General features: G+C 38.3%; 1 protein-coding gene across 3 annotated transcripts in view; it reads right to left on the bottom strand.

The window, feature by feature from the left end:
- LOC124401173 (kinesin-like protein KIF21A) overlaps positions 1-18,079 on the bottom strand; it is a 41,062-nt gene extending 22,983 nt beyond the window's left edge. For 2 of the 3 annotated variants that reach the window (XM_046873221.1, XM_046873220.1), the window contains exons 1-5: positions 17,788-18,078; positions 4,510-4,732; positions 2,855-3,037; positions 1,316-1,465; positions 972-1,103 (exon numbers count right to left, since the gene is read on the bottom strand). In XM_046873221.1, coding sequence (XP_046729177.1) covers positions 972-1,103; positions 1,316-1,465; positions 2,855-3,037; positions 4,510-4,732; positions 17,788-17,831 — 732 coding nt within the window. In that variant the 5' untranslated portion in view covers positions 17,832-18,078. Of the gene's footprint in view, positions 1-971; positions 1,104-1,315; positions 1,466-2,854; positions 3,038-4,509; positions 4,733-17,787 lie in introns of all 3 variants that reach the window. The other variant, XM_046873219.1, reaches the window with a different exon arrangement.
- Between the last annotated feature and the right edge of the window lie 222 nt (positions 18,080-18,301).

The following is an 18,301-nucleotide window of genomic DNA, read 5'->3' on the forward strand; positions in this document are numbered from 1 at the left end:
GAGGAGTCAAAGAGAGAAGAGGGTGAAAAATAAGGAGTCTGAAGGAAAAGAGGAGGAGTAATGAGGCAATAAAGGGAGAGAGGGTGAATAATAGGGAGTCTGAAGGAGAAGAGTATGAATAATCTCAGGGAGTTTTTCCTTGCCACAGTTGCCTTCAGCTTGTTCATTAGGGGAAAACTTACACTTATAAAGAACATTCTTATTCATTCTTTATCACTGCATTATCTGTGTAAAACTGCTGAGACAATGTTCATTGTTTAAAGCGCTATACAAAAAAAAATTCATTAAATTGAATTGAATAATAAGGGATGAGCGGGAGAAGAGGGGGGGTAATGAATAGTCTTAATAAGAAGAGGGTGAATATACAGGAGTCTGAAGGAGAAGAGGATGAATAATGAGGTGACTGAGGAAGAAGAAAGTGAATATTGAGGAGTATGAAGGAAAAGATGATGAATAATGAGGAGACTGAAGGAGTAGACGATGAATAATAAGAAATGAGAGGGAGAAGAGGGGGAGTATTGAATAGTCTGAATAAGAAGAGAGTGAATATTGAGGAATCTGAAGGAGAAGAGGATAAATAATGAGGAGTCTGAGGGGAAAGAGGGGGAGTAATGTGGAGTGAGAAGAAGGTAAATATTGAGAAGTCAGATGGAGAAAAGGGGAGTAAAGAGTCAGAGAAAACATGGAATAATGAGTAGTCTTGAGGGTGAATGGGGTGAATAATGAAGAGTCAAAGGAAGAACAGCAAGAATAGTGAGAAGTCTGAGGCAGAGGTGCAGAAATAATGAGTAAGGGAGAGAAGAAAGTGAATAGTAAAGAGTCTAAAAAAGAAAAGGGTGAATAATAAGTCTGAGGAAGAAGAGGTGAAGAGAGAGGAGTCTGAGGAAGAAGAGGATGAATGTAGGATGTAGCTGCAACCCAGGCAATATAAATAGCAGGACTGTTGCTGGTGTGTTAGCGGCGCCACCTACATTGCTGGAGGCACAGACACGGACTTGGCACAGGTGAATAGTGAAGATGGCATGGGAGCGTGAGCTCTGGACGTTCATCTGAGTGCTGGCAGTGCTGCGGGAAAGAGCGCCCAGCTTCAAACACTGCATCATCTGAGCTCAGAGAAAAGAGAGAAAAAGACACTAATTATATCAAATAGGACAAATAAAACTTTTTTGTTGATTTATTTTCACTGAGACTGTGCAAGATCTGTTGTTCTTATAAGGGGTGGGGGGGGGGGGCGGTTTAATCTAGGGGGTAGTGTAGAAGTATATAACAAGAATACACACGCTCTGCAGTCCTATACACACACTGTGAAACTAACCTCAGATTCAGAGGAGACTGTACGTGTGGTTACTCCCACAGTGTAGATCCCTCCATTGGCGTCCTCGTGGATCTTAATGTTAGATTTCTGCTTCCTGGTTTCCACATCCCGTGTAGTGTCAAACAAGTCCAGAACTTCTTCATTATACAGCTAGAAAAACAAAGAAACGTGTACTGTAATTTCCGGACTACAAAGCGCACCCATATATAAGCCGCACCCACTGAATTTTACAAATATTTTTATTTTGAACATAAATAAGCCGCACCTGTCTATAAGCCTACAGTGTCTACACTGACACTAATGAACTTTACACAGGCTTTAACGAAAGACACGTTACACATGGTGTAACGGGTGAAATATGTTGCGCTTCCTTTAGGAGCAGAGCGGTATTTTGGGAATAGCATGCCACTGCATTTTTTCCGCTATTACTGCGTGTGTGCAAGAGAAGGAATATGTCCTTATTATTTTCTGATGCTCATTCCTAAGTTTCTTTGACTAACCCGTAATGCTGTTGCCAAGAATAATAAAAAAGCACGAGTTTTGTAAACCTGTCTGTGCTTATATGATTTCTGTTGCAAATGGAGTTAGCGAGCTCTCCCTTCACCCAGACTCAACGTGTTACAGCGGCTTGTATCTAAACAGTAGCCTACCAAGAAAGTCATTGTTCACTGTCTTCCTCCTTCCTTTCACAACTATTTCTCTCGGGAGTTTATCTTTTGGCATCGTTGTGCAATTAAAAAAAATAAGTTTTTTCGTTTCCGTTCGTAAATTTCATTGGTCTAATGTTATGGGGTTCAGTTTTTTGGCTTGAAGTTTGTGAAACCGGGAAAAACCCAGGAAAAATTCATAAATAAGCCGCTTTGTTGTTTAAGCCGCGGGGTTCAAAACGTGGGGAAAAAAGTAGCGGCTTATAGTCCGAAAAATACGGTTATAATGCTTTTATAAATTGTCAAACAGCTTTTATCTAACCTCAGGGCTTTCATACCAGGCTCACTTGGAGGTATTTAGACATGCAGACATACGGTGATAACTCAGAAGAACAGTCTGCTCTGCAATAAAGGAACGACTCGGTGTCTACAAGATAACCGTGTAATCTATAACTCAGTGTCAACACGGTTCTCCACGTGTTGGATCAGCAGCTGCTGCTTACCGTTATCTGGGAGTTAATTTTGATTTGAAGTGGGGATACTCATTACTCAGACATGTTTATTTTAAACAAATACTGAAATAATATTATGACCAGCTTTCTAATGCTTCATAGCACCACAGTAATGTTAAAAAAAAAAAAATACTTCTCAGAACTACATTAAGTAAATGTAATGTTCTGCGTACAGTGTGGTAAAATATTTTAGATTTTTCCACTTTTTTCCTATTTTTTGAGTGAAACTAATAAAAACATAACTAAACAATTTACTGAATTTTATAACCAATAAAAAAAAATCAAAGATATCACTGGTCGCCGAAGGACTTCCAAGAACTTAAAAGTTAATTGTTAATGACTTAACCAGAAAAGGATAATGAAAAAAGGACCATGCTCACTTCTAAGAACTGGGCATTGATTTTGAATTCAGGCACAGGGCAACCCTGATCCATTGCAGCTTGCTTCCTTTCCTCAATGCCTCTGAAGAGGTGTTTTACTGCACGTGGGATAATTCCAAGCTCATCTTCGGTGTTGTTCACATCGAAACCTGTGCCCATGGTGTACGTCTTCCCTGAGCCAGTCTGGACCAGGAACAAAAAAATAAACATAAAAAAAGTGACTGATGATTACATAAAAAATGATGTATCTCACACAAAAACAAGTGGAATGGCTGAATGGTAGATGTGGCTATTGTGCTGAATTATTAATCTATTTTACTAATTTTGAAAGGTTCTCATAAAAGTTTACAATTTATTATTTAAAGTTTATTGTAAACTACTATATATTAAAAATCAACACTTTTTAAAATCACTGCAGTTGCATAAAATAAGCAAAATAAACTAAATAAAATAATAATGAAAATATCTAATATAATCTCCTGTAAGTGACTTATTCTGAATGTCGTGAACTCTATTTAAGAAACAGACCTATGGAGAAAAAGGGGGGAAATCCACCCCAAATTGTGTGCCTCATACACGCGTTGACATCTAGGGGCAATTACGCATAGTCAATTCACCTACTAGCATGTTTTTTTTTTTTTTTGAGCAAACAGTAACCCAATCTCAGAACACAAACAAATATACAAGCTTACAACAATACATTTCCTGCTGATCTTTCAGATGATGCAAATTGGCTTTCGGCTGTTTAAATGGGTGCCCTTAAAGTGTGAGCTGCCCAAAACCCAAAAAAACACACGATTCTGTCCATGTTCTGTCCTGCTGTGAGCTTGGACACCTCTGCCAGGTCAGAAAGTGATTGATTGTCCACTACCATTTGTTTGACATATAAAAAGCCATGAGTAGGAGTGTTTTCTTTGTCTAGGAGTGAAGCGCTGGGATAACCGAACAGACAAAAGGGGCTCGGGAGTCGATGTTGTCATGGCCACAAAGAGAGGAATGTGATGGTGCATCCAAATTCACACATGAGTCCCTCCAGCTTCTCATAGCAGCCCTTGAAATAGTGTGATGAGAGAGGATGAGATTTGGGGAAAGATGGAATAGCATCAGGGTTGCTTTATTGTGGATGTCCTGGGTGCTTTTGTAATTGTGATTTAAAGAGCTCTATATGAAAGAGAAAGTGGCAAAGTCTATCTGACACACATGCGACTTCTAAGGAACAGCCCATTTGGTTAATTTATCAGGCCTTTACACACACACACACACACACACACACACACACACACACACACACACACACACACACACACACACACACACACACACACACACACACACACACCGCAGGCTCACTGTTGAAACATGTCTGATGTTGTACTGTTGACAAAGGTTTCACGGCTTGTTTGCTTTTCTCCGTGGCTGATATGAAATGAACTGAAAACAAGAGCAGCTGGACGCACCTTTTATTCTAAAACGCTGCTAGACATGGAACAGACAAGGCAAAAGAGAAATAAAAATTATCTAAGATTGTCATCTCAATGGTAACGTAGCATATGAAAAAGCTGCAACATTTATGTAACTGATCCTTCGTCTAAGTATTTTAATCTCACCTGCAGTATTGTGAGGATTACCGGTACTAAATGTTTGGCATGCGTTACCTGTCCGTATGCGAAGATAGTGGCATTATAGCCCTCAAAGCAGCCTTCAATGAGCTTCTCAGTGCAGTTGCTGTAGATGGCATCCTGCTGGGAGTCCATGTCGAACACATAATCGTAAGTGAAGGCTTTGTCCTTTCCCAGGATCACCTGGGGCTCTCCAGGCGTCACAAATGTGCAAATGTGACATCCTTCAATCTTCTCTTTTGCCAGCTGAGGACGGATCCTAAAGAAGCAGTGATGGATATCGCATGATACAGTGAAACAGGGATAGACCCAGAATTAGACAAAGTATCAGAGACTAAAAGAAAGAAACACCAATAAACAGAGACAAAACAGAGTTAAAATAGTGATAAACAGACATGAAAAAACAAACAGAGACAGACTAAAAAAGACAGAGGGAGATAAAGACTGACAGGCAATGATACAGAGAGAGTGTGTGTGTGAGAGATAGACAGAAAGAAAAGAAAGTGCACATGTGAGAGTGAGAGAATAAGAGACAGATAAAGACTAATTGAGACAAAGACTAACAGAGAGGGGCAAAGTAGAGAGGTAGAAACCCAGAGACAACAGGGATACATGAAGGCTTAAATATGAATATGAATAAGAGCTTTAAAAATAAAACGATTTTTCACAGTTATTATGAGGGCCGTAATCACACGCTGGTCTCTCATTTAATCTTATTAGGCATATTTAATGTGCTGACAGCTTGACTGCAGGTATGCAGCTGTTAGAAGGTATGGGGCTGGGAGATGCCCTGGCAAGGCCTGGCTTGCAGTGGTTTAAGTGCCAAAAGCCTACTAAGCACATTACTGCACCTTTTACTACACCCTGACCAGAGGCTCTAACATTACTGAGATTTTTTTTTTTAACGCTGTCATCCGATCCCAATCTTACTGCTAATGTGACAGGAGTAAACATTTATTTATTAATTCATTCACTCACTCACAGGTCTTCAATAACATTTTAAGTCCTGGTCAGAGGTAAGGTGGTGACTCAGGATAGTAATCTGAGCTCAGGATCAAACTCTATTTTCTGGAGCCGACACCACGCCCTATACTAAAAAAATTCACCTGAAGCATAAAATTTCCTTTTTCCAGTTGATTTCTTTATTTTTTTATTTTCTCTTGATGTACTATTAATGCAAATTAACCTCCAGTCAACATAGCCGCCACAACCGCCACCACTGTTAATTTGGATACTTGGATACACTGTTCATTTGGATGACTTACTCGCTACATAGCAGTGAAAAGGACATCATCATGTAGGTGTACAGTTTATATGAACAGAGCATACACTGTTCTGACAGAGAGAAGAAAACTGGGCAAATCCGTTAAGTGTGCACTCTGCCCTGCCTTTCATTAACTCATTTTTTCCTGTTTATTTTTATTCATCCTTTTTCCAACCAAACCACCCCAAGCGTCCATGGTTGTGGCGAACTATGCCTCCCGGCATCCCCCAACCTTATTCACTCCAGCTTGAAAATGGAAGATCTGTTTCATTCACTGTGTGCAAAAGCGGTACTATAAACACAAGCCTGTCATTACTACTCACAGTACTTATTAATCAATAAGCAGTGAACAAGAACACCAGCATGCACTATAGTCTCTGTGTGAAAAGATTTTATTTACGAATAGTGCTGTATTATTTATAACACCGTATCAGTAACATGTCAGTCATGATAGCTTGATGCTAGGCGCTAACTGGATAGCAGGTTAGTGTTTCAGGTCCTGGCACTGTTGGGCACAACCTACAGTAGTAACGGTTCATTGCCACAGAGCTCTTATTGTGTGCCAATGACATCAGATCCTAGTTATTTAGCATACTCGTTCGGAGGATCCTTCTCCAAGGACGTGAATAGGAGGAGCGAAGACGGAATATATCGCCTACTGAAAGAAAATCGCCTACTGACACTAATTGAACTTATAAGTGAACCCTAGAGCATTTACATTCCACCCAATAACCGAGTTCAAATGTCCTTCTTGGATTAGCACAATTTAATGAGTTTATTTATAGCACTACTTGTACCTACAGTAAACTGTGATGTAATGAAGATGAGTAAGTGAAGTCATGCGTGGTATTTATTTGACACCGCTCCCTAAAGAAACATGGGCTTGGTGGCTGGATTATCAGTCTAAAATTGTATAGTATGCACAAGACTTACTCGACATTCATCTTTTAGCTCTGGTTCCTTAAATACTTTGAGGCCACACCTGCATTTATAGAGCATACAGCATTAACTTGTGACTTCCACATGGGTACAAAAACAATTATTATTATTTTTTTATTTTATTTAATGCGACACATTTTATTGTATCATGCCATAGTGTTCTGAGGGACAGTAAATATCTCAGCCTCATCGTTTTCTCAGAGCCACAAGTTTGTTTTGTTTGGGTTTAAGGCATCAATACCCTTGCATTATCAAAAGACAATATATGGTAAGTGGATACCTGAACATCACTGCCAACATTTCTCAAACTACTGCCTCAATGATGCACATGATTGTCATAAATGTCTAAATCATTATGATTTCTATTCACAAGGTTTCTCTTAACACAGCGATCTCGATGAAGACATAGTTTGTTAAGGATGAAGCCCTGGCCTTAAACTCACTAAAAACCTTTGGGATAAACTGAAAAATAGACTAAACGCCAGACCTCCTCATCAGACTTTAACGCAAAATCTCACAAATACACTCCTCAATGGACAAAAAAAATCCCCACAAACACTCTCCGAACTATAGTGTAAAGCCTTCTAAGAAGACTGTCCACACGTTTGCTCCTACAAAAGTCTTCAAAGTCTAAAATGTAATGTTCAACAAGCACATATGACTGTGATGTTTAAATGTTCACATACATACCATGTAAGGACAGCATGTTGGCGCTGTTGCTACCTCACAGCTCAAGGGTCCCTTCATTTCAAACCTGATCTAGGGTTTCTGTTTGTGCAGCGTTTCACATTAACATTCACATTCTCTGCATGTTTGTGTAGGTTTGAATGTTTTCTGAGGTTGTACAGAAACTGGAGACCCTGTTTCCTCCCGCTTTCCAAAGACATGACAGTAGGTAGATTGGATACTTTAAATTACCTGGAGGTGTGTGTGTGTGTGTGTGTGTGTGTGTGTGTGTGTGTGTGTGTGTGTTTATAATTTCTAGGGATGGAGTGGCATCTCATCCAGGGTCGTGTTTAACAGTCAACCTATCAGTCTTTGAAAGCCTAATACCATCCCCTGATCTGGCTCTGAAACCTGGCCTTCATGTGTGGCATAAAAAAAAATTTAAATAATTTTTACTAATAAAATACAGTAATTTCTTGGCCTGACTCTCCACATGGTGGTCATGGGGCAGCTCTGGGGCTCACGCAGGTTTCAAATTTACACTGCCAGGGCTAGAATAAGGCCTGCCTTCATGAGTCTTTCTATACTTAACCTGAGCTGACAAAGCTGGATTGAGTGAGGAATTTTCCAGCAAAAAAAAAACGTACAGTCCTTCTCATGTATTTCAGTCATCATATAATTTTTAACTAACATTTTATGATAACTTTCACCCAGAATGAGCAATAACCATTTGCTTTTCATGAAGCAGAAAAAACACTATCAGCATTCTGCTGGTTTAGATAAACCTATTTAAGGGAAAATTAGTGAATACTAAAGGAAAGAGTTGAATATTGAGGGAAAGAGGTGAATATTGAAGGCAAAGCTACACGCCTTATAACAGCAATGATGGCTAACCTCAGTATGCGTGGAAATGAACGCGAGTCTGAAATACGACTGTGTCTTTAGCTTCGGACCGCCGGTATAATCCACACGTGCCCAGCATGTTGCCCTACCACAGGATGTCTCATGCAAAATAATTTCCATAAACACACATTTACATATTGAAATACACATTTAAATCATTGCCTTGAAGCTACAACACAGATACACTGCAGTATCCAAACATTATCCATACAACTTCATAACTTCTTGGTTTTTAGTACAATGGTAACTTCACACTATAGTAACCTGGGGTATGTCATAAAAATACAGTAACTTACACCATAACAACAAATTATGAAAGTCATTTCAGTCCAAGAATCTGTCCTGCAATGTCATATCATTTGGCTAATCTATTATCTGTTATGGGTTAAAATAATAATAAAAAATGAACTGATTTAACAATCAACTATATTCACAAATTTTAGTTTGCTCAAACTGTTCCTTTAAATCCACTCCTCAGCTCTGAAAAGATTAAAATAACTATACCTCCCACTGCTGCTGGCTATCTTGACCTTTGCTAATCTCAGACCTAATGGAAGCTTATCTAGCACCAGGGCTTTAGGAGTCACATGTCAGAGAGGCCAATATGGAAAACAATGTGTAAAAAGTAAGGTAGAGACAAATCTGCAGTAGGAGAAGCTGTGTCATGGCCTCTGAGTCAGGTACGGTAATCGATCACAATGATGCTATTGATCTGAAATGGGTCTTTAGAGAGCACAGGAACATTATGGGAGATTTGATTTCCTGTTCTTGTTAGCAGCTGACTCACTGTCTGTCCCAGAGATGAGAGCTCTTCTGCAGCTGACATCATCTTGCATTATTTCTAATAAACAGATGCTGCAATTGCTTTGTAGCTGAATATCACATATTCCCTAAAAAACTAAAAAGGGGTTTGCTGTTTTAGGGAAATCAAAAGGTGTCTTCCTGTTAGATCAAGTGAGTTTTATTTGTCAATGTTAATAAATGTTATTTTTTTATTTAAGGGATTTTTGCTGGTCATACATTTTATCTATTTATTGCTACAATTAATAAAACAGGTTCCTGTTATCACATATAGAAGCTAGATCTTGATTTTTCATTAAAGATTTTCATAAAGGAATAACTCATTCAGTGATGGTTCTTTTACAAACAGTACTAATTCTGAATTTCAACACATTATCATTTGATTTATAGCTGACTTATACCTACTGCTAACTCATTACCGTAAAACAATAAGAAAAGCAGAATTCTGATGACCTGTAGTAACCCTTAATAATAAATATTACCCGTTGTTTACATGTACAATGCCGCTTAGCTTCGTTCTTACTTTGTGTAAGTAACGAATTTCATGAGGATATGGTTTAAATGGGTTGGAGTAGAAGATCTTGAGTGGTCTGCTATAGAGCTCTGACCTCAACCGTACTGAACACCTTTGGGATAAATTGGAATGCAAGTCCATGACTTTTAACACCCTTGTGTGTGGAGCACAAATCTCCACAAACACACTCCACAATCTAATAGAACATCTTCCCAGAAAAGTGGAAATTACTATAACAGTAAATGGGGACTAAATGGCAAAAAAAAAAAAAAAAAAAAAAAAAAAAAGAATTGGCATACAGCTTTTTATTTTTAACATTAACATACAGCATTTTATAATATCCTGAATTCCTTGAATTTCTTTTAACATATGAAAGGGTGAAGCTGGAAGAATATATAATCTCTGGATGCTCCCAAAAGTGAAGGAAACATGATCATGGTTCTCAGGCCTGTAACATATAGTGTCGCTTCGCTTTCCTTTCCTTCACCTCCAGCTCAACTACAGTGTCACATTTCATTCTGTGTAACATTAGCAAACGCACCTACAGTGGTGTCTTGTCTAACCTGCTCTGGTGAACAAAAAGAAAAAAAAAAACTTAATTTGAGGATTTTCCCCTTGTCGGAACGTCAGGGTCGATTTGTCATTCCTGCTATGATTACAAAATAAAAAGCCCTACTTACCTGTGCGACATCACATGCCCCAGACAAAAGCCCTCTCAAAACGTTTGGTGTTTTGAGTTGAGGTTAAGCTCCTGTCGACATGTTCGGTGGTTAGTACTCTGGACAGTTTTTAGTTCAAGGCCTACTATTGTTAAGACACAAAGGTAACGTCTGGCACGATGACATCCAGGAACAGGTACAAACAAGCCTCTTTCAGCACTAAATGCTCAGAGGACATATTACACTAAACTTTCCGTAATCCCTTTACAAGGTACATATTCACACAATGTAGTGTGAATGCTTGAGCCTAGATTTCATAAGAACATTCAACATTGGCATGTACAGTTTTTCACAAACGGGAATACACCCCTCACATGTCTTCTCAAAGGAAAATACTATATAAATTAAACTTGTGGTGAAAATGGGCTTCCATAGGATTCAAGCCAATAAAAAAAACAAAGTTTCCAAAGTTTGGGAACATTTTAATTTAAAATATTTAAAATACTTTTTTTTTTGAGCAATTAAAAAATTTTTGATTTATGATTTTGAATGAACATATTTGCATTAACATTTTGATGTAATGTAGCAATTAAAAGCACTACATGGGTGTAGTTTTCACAGATATTCATGTATGAATTTCAGCAATAAAAATGTCAATTATTCTAAAAAGATAAAAAATCACTTGTTCATATTAAGAGACGGGTCTTATTTTCTCTTATATATTTTGTATTGCTCCATAATAAAGAAAAGTACTTCTCATTGATTACTCCACTTATTTTTGGAATAATCTGTAGAATACTCGATTACTAAAATAATCAATAGCAACAGCCCAAGTCTGCACTGATCTTAGTTTCCATTGTAATAATCCGAATAATAAATTGATCCTATACTGACAATAAGTGATGAAAGTACTCATATACTGGGTCCACACACTAGTCAGCTCTACTCTATTAAAACACTTCATACTATAAAATCATATGTCTACCAATTGAGATGGATAAAGTCTAACATATGTTTTCTATAGGACACCATACTTTCAAACTGCCTTTAATGTCAACGTATCATTAAACAGATAAGAAAACAAGGCAACGGATCATGGAACAGATCATAAATGTAAATTAAATGTAAAAATATATGGCAATCCAGCATTTTAGAAATCAGCCCAGATATTACATTTATAGCATTTAACATACGATTTTATCTAAAATGACTTGCAAGCATTCATGCATCTGAGCAGCTATGGGGTTAAGGGCTTTGGTCAGGGGCGGTAGCTTGGTGTAGCTGGGATTTGAACTCACAACCTTTGGATCTAAAGTCCAATGACTTAACCACCAAGCTGCCACGTCCTTCTACGCGTAAAACCTACTACCCAGTGTTAGAGTGAAAAAGAGTTTTTAATTCTGACTCACATGACTTTAAAATGCTGACAGGGTGATTGCTCTCGGTTTTTTATCTCCTATACTGGCACATGAGAACTTTAGAAGTCAGTCTCCCTGAAAGCTGCATTTGCTCACTCAAAAGAATGCAAGTTAAGTTACTAAGTGAGGTTTAGTGGTCTCAAAGCACCCTGAATGTATCACTGATCAGCTCCTGACAGCTTCCTCGGTCAAAGGTCAGGATGCACACATGAGCGACTGCAGAAAAAAAAAAGGGCAGAGGGCAAATGAGGAGCTGTCTGATTGCATCATGCTCTGGTCAATGGGTATAAAGCCAGCAAACAGTAGAACACAAAACAGCTGGCCAGCTCCCCTCCCAGAGCAGTGCAGATATTAATGGAAAGTAGCTGATGATTTCAGTGTGATCTGACATTGGCTGACAGTACATAGGGGAAATGCTGACAACGAAAGATAAGGAAAAATGGAATCCTGTTGTCAGCCTGCAATTACAGGGAGCTGAATGGGGGCTGTTTGCTGAACTAAAATAAATGTGATTTTAGTTTCAAAAAGATTTTTTAAAAAGCCAGTATTTTAGAAAATAAATTGGAAGTTTTAAAAGTAAAAGTAAGAGACGCACATTAATGTAGCTCAGTTGAGGCCAAATGGCAATTATATAGTCAAACAAAAAACACCCAGAGGATCAAAGATCCACATTCTAGAAGGATCAAAGTTGAAGATATGGCACAATTTTGGCTTGTGTTATGTTAAACAATTGATCATAAAAACATCATATAAACCATTACAAGTTTGCAACCTTATCTATGACCTTACACGTTTTTACTCAAAATGCAATTTATACACTAAAGACTCAAAGAATTTACTATTGCATTTATGTATTTCAATAATTTTCTTTACAATATTTAACAACAAAAGCCACATCTAGCTTCAGTCCAGCATCACAGATTGCACTGACTAAACAGAAAAAAAATCTTTACGTTTAAACATATCCAACCTATTTGATCTTACTTTTGTTTCTGTTTCATTTCAGTCTTTAGACTTTTATTTTCCTCTCTTCTTAATCTCTTCATCCTTATGCATGCGATTATTACTATTACTTCAATATGATTTTATATAATTAGATTTTTTTATCCCTTTTAATATTTCAGTAATCTGCTGAAATTATAAAGACATTTCCAAGTTACCAACTTAGACTTGACCCACAGAGGCCAGAAAATCGGGAGTGTCTAATCTTTTCAACAAAGGGCTGGAGTCGGTGCAGGTTTTCATCCCAATCAAGCCAAATGCTACCTGTTTAAATCGAATGTTTTTTATTTTCAATGACTGTCTGGCCAAAAAAAGATTGGACACCCCTGTTCTAAATCATACAGCATATACCAGGGACATGCAGATTATTTCTACTTGCTCAGACTTCTGTGTACTGTGCACACTTCACAACACCACATATAAACACAAAACACTGACAACATGACCAAAGAACTCCCTGGCATGCATTTAGGTAGAGCGGAAAAGACGATAAGATAAACCTGAAGAGGTTGCGGAAGTCAAGCTTTTTGGTCCGATTGCCAAGAACTTTGATAAAGGCTGACAGATATTCAGCATTTTCAAAATACAAGGAGTGGATTTTCTCGATGACCTCATCTGAAATGAGTCAGCGCTTTCTTGTAAGTCCAGATGACAGATGGCTCATAGAGACACGGCCCTCTTTCAGCTCTGGCTCATAAATAGTGATAAGAAGGTTCACCCAATTAGATACAAGACAACACAGCAGGTGGATGTTTTGGGCTAGCCTGGCTGACTAAGGGGGGGGGATAAAAAAACGTAACACGTTTACCAATGAGCCCAAATATTATTAGGACCTTGGATATAAAAAAAAACACACAACCCTCAGCCACTCTTACATATGCTCATAAATATGAGTGTTATAAAGGTTAGCAATCCACCAGGGTTCAGCTTGCTCAATAGGCTGCCTTTCTGACTTTTGGTTCATTTTCCTTTCAAACTAAAGTAAATGCATTTATCCAAACAAGACTAACACTGCAAGAGAAATAAACACACCATTGTATGCAATTCCATTGACTGAGAGCTAAACAGGACAGAACACTATTGTTTTCCCAAAGGCTTTTCATTATTAATGGCTTGGTTTAAGCTTGCAGGAGTACAGTGGCACTCAAAGGACCAGCAGCAGAGACCAAGGAAGACACAGTGGAGTGTTTCAGATGAGCCCTTAATACAGCACACTTACAGAGATGCTTGCACTCACTATGTGTCAATCACTGAATGAAGCTTGTGTAACCGGTGGGTCCGTTTCACTGCCGATTGCTAAAGCATGCAAACGTTAGGAAACTGTTGATATGCAGTCGTGATGAGAAGAAAATATGGAGATGCTGCATTCAGGCTTCTTGCACAAATTTCAACGGATAAAGTTCTGTACAACTGGGAGTTCAAATCCCCAGAACTGCAAGAGAAGACTGTTGCAGCCTTGAGCAAGAATAAAAAAAATGCCAGTAATTAGTTTCAGACACTATAAATTGACCTCTCTAATAAAGGAAGATTAATATTTTTCATCAATTCTTAAAACAATTAAAAACACTTTGTTTTTTCAGTCAGAATGCATTCATTTTTCATTTCTTGCCACAGGTGCAATGGATTTAAAATCAAGTCGAAAATGCTGATGTGAGCCGTTAACCTGCTCCACCTGCACATTCTTGACCCTATTCCTGACTCCACCTTTCCACCATGTATTATAAAAAGAAAGCTTTTCATCCTGCTGTACAGGTGCATTTGTGCAACTTAAATGGAGTCTTGTATTTCACTAAGCTTGAGAAAAACCCTGACCACACTACCTGATCCTCAAAGACAGGAAGAGAGCTTCGAAATGTATTTCCTGCACTAGGGACATAATACAATTATACATTTCAACATCTGTCATTTAATCCAAGATGAATGAATTATGAATGTAAACACATGGCCTAGCTCCAGCTAGAACAGACAGGTGTTTGAATGAAGCATGAATTATCAGAACAAGCCCAAAACACATGTTACAAAGCAGTTCAAATTCCCTGGCAGGTTGATTTATCAGTCAGCACCACTAATGAACAGGTTTGGAGAGCTTTCTATGGCTGGACTTGTTGACTATGACATTATGAGCTATGTATAATAGATTTTGATCAGATGAACAAAACTGAATTACGAGGAACGCACTCCAGAAAATATTTCTTCAAATGACTCATGTTAATTTACTAAAAGTAAACAGACAAACACCCAAATAACTCAAAGACATACAGATTGAGCTCCACGCATTAAAATCAAATTATATTGTGCTTTCAGTGATAACCTTCAGGTAGTATGATGGCTTGCTGTGTTATTGGTGCATTCAGCAAAATTAGCACTTATATTACAAGAAGACATTTCTAACTGTTAGATGGAGTTAATAATTTAATGTTGTTTTCTCCATGGGTCTACTTGCCCATTCCTGCCCATGTATCAACTGCCCCAGTAGGAGCACCTCTGGCCTGGACTGTATAAAATGCCAGACAGGAAATTCATCCAAACACATGAAAGCATTTAGGACCAGAATTAAATAATTCATTTTTAGTTTTCTCAGAAAAAGAACACTTTTGCTTAATCTGTTGGTGTTTTACATATGCTCAATGTTATTTGTACATGTAATGAAAAAAATACTACCGCACCTTTAAGTGGTGCTCGAAATTGTATTGGTTAAAAGACAATATGGACTAGGTTCGACATAGAAGTCATTTACAGCAGTGGTCCCCGACCCCCGGGCCGCGAACCGACACTGGTCCATGGGTCAATTTGTACCGGGCCGCACAGAAAGAATACATAACTTACATTATTTCCGTTTTATTTATAATCTGATTCTGAACAATGTTTTATTTTGTAAAACTACCAGATTCTCTCTCCGCCACATCTGTCTATGACTCACTCTTGATGCATGTCAAGATGCCTCGGTAACATGTCTTACCAACATCTGCTACCTTCTTAAAGTGGCTGCTCCGGCCGCTAACACATACAAATACATTACCGCTAAATTCAAACCCCCAAGCGAGCAAAATGAACAAAAATCATTACAGTGGATTCACGTTTATTATTATGTTTAGGAAATACCAGTTTTTTGCGGTCGTATCATTTTATTTTGTTGCATTTATCCGTGAAAATATTGTCCGACATTAAATCGGTCCCTGAGGCAAAAGAGGTTGGGGACCGCTGATTTACAGAATTTAGCAGACGACCTTGTTCAGAGAGACTTACAATTATCTCATTCAGGGTTAAGGGCCTTGCTCAAGTAACCAGCAGTGGTTGGAACTCATGACATTCTGATCAGAACACCAACATGTTAACCACTGAGCTACAATTTACCCCTCACATGACCTGTAGCCTGCCACTTACCCACTTGAAAACGTAATTCGGGATCACACAGGCTATAGATGATTCAACTATTACATGATTTGCACCTACTGTTTGATCAAAGCAAACGCTGTGCCATGTCAAAATACAATTTGTGTCTTGCATTTTTTCCATCTATTAAAAAAAAAAAAGCACTAAAGCTACCACATGCAAATCAAAAATGTAAACGTGCTACCACGGATTATAGGCTACATTTTATATTAATAAAAGAGTACAAGAATCCCAAGCAAAGTCAATGACATGCTCTTTTTTTTTTTTTAAACTGTATGCACCTGACTACGCCCTCTGTCCTTTCTCTTTTCATTTTTACTCCCTCTTTTCCTGGTGTTTGCTATGCAAATTGGATGTTTCCATACAAATCCACAAGCGTTTACTCAACACAGAGTGAACTAGGTGACATTAGGCCCAAACTAAAAAACAGTCAGCAAACTGCATGCTGGGTCAAAGTCTGACCGGTAACTGGAGCTGAACTGCTGCGCTAGAATAAAGTAACCCGAGCCACATTATGCAGCTTTTGTCCTTAACAGCACCTTTTTCATTGACAGAAGCACACAATATACAACCCTGCCTGCTTCCTGTTTAACTCCCTGCAATACTAAGCTGCTTTTAAAGAATGTCATTTTCCCTATACATCACAGGTGTTTTCAAAAGTGGCATTGTGACCATTTTTTTCATCCTCCACAACTTATTAACCATATTAAGGATTAATCTCATACAGGATTTGTTTTGAAAATATTATTAGATTTTTTTTTTCAGGAACATGCTTTGTATGTCTTCTTTGGTTGACTTTACACACAATGTCATTTGAATAAAGGTAATTGACAGGTTGGCATCATTTCACTTTTGCCTCTAATTTATATATATTTTTTATAATCCTGAACAGTATAGTCAGTGTTATTATTGATTTAACAAGTGAATGACACACACACACACACACACACACACACACACACACACACACTATATAATATATATTATATATATATACACACACACACATGTAAATACCATCTTGTGTCATTTCTTATTTGATTGATTTTCCTCCTGATAAACACCACTATAATGATAACCACCATTATAATGATGTCCCACTGTTATATTAAAGCACCAGACAACCACTATCTTTTTACACCCAGGATCAACCTCCAAACTGACACCAAAACAAATATTTAGCACATCATATATAGTTTAATACAAACATATTTCCGTCAATCAGCTTCAGCGAGATTACTAAACACCACAATACCTGCAGAACAGAACAAATGATGTGATTTTCTTTGTACAGAAGATGGTGAGATTAAATACTAGTACTGACACTGAAGTAATAAAATGAACCTTATTAAGATCTTTTCTGTATTGTAAATATGTAAACAAAGGGACATGCAGTGCTCCAGGACATTTGGTCAGACAAGTAGACCAGGGTGTGATCTACAGGTTTATACTAGAGAACACAATGCACATTAGACCTATGCAAAGGATAACAATAAAGGCATAAATGGAATAAAATAAAGAATTAGGATGGATCCTATATACTACATATATAAGTGCAATACATCCAGCACACATTATGATTTATTCCCTTAATAGTGCACAAAGAACCGAATTAAATGAGATTGGGGATGCAGCCCGAGTCCAAGCCTCCACGCCATGCTTTGTGTCCAAATAACAGGTACATGGAGAAGAGGCGGTGCCTAAATCAGCATCATTGGGACATTGAGGGGGACAATCAGGGACTACAGGCCTTACCTCAAAGCCACTCGTACAGAACTTTCATCCTGTCCGTTCGTCATGATCCAAAAGGAGCAGAATCAGAGCACATGTATTGGTCTTGTGCGTCCTGATCGGCTTAAGCAGGTACCTACAGCGGCGCTCCTCTTATTCTCCCAATGCTGCTCCTCTTTCTCATGAGGCTGCTCAATTTATATTTCTAAAACAAATAAATAATAATTCATGGTCGCCCCTTATGTAGTCCAAATGTTTTTTTCTTTTTAGCTTTATTTGTAGTGCATTCCCAACGCCGCGTCTCTACTCAGCTCCAGCTGAACCTTGAAACTGCGCTCCAGCGGGCGGACTCATTTGGCCTGGTGGGCGTGGCTTCACGTCATAAGATCCCACCTTCCGGTCTTGCTCGAAAGAACACAATGTTCGCTTCTTAGGGCACAAAAACACCTTGTTTTATACTCAGTGTAGGTTGTTTTATACTCAGTGTAGGTCGCGTGTTTAGGGAACGTAGAGGCATTTGAGACTCGGCCGCTTTTTT

Source organism: Silurus meridionalis, chromosome 18 (assembly GCF_014805685.1).
Source record: "Silurus meridionalis isolate SWU-2019-XX chromosome 18, ASM1480568v1, whole genome shotgun sequence".
Taxonomy (NCBI): domain Eukaryota; kingdom Metazoa; phylum Chordata; class Actinopteri; order Siluriformes; family Siluridae; genus Silurus; species Silurus meridionalis.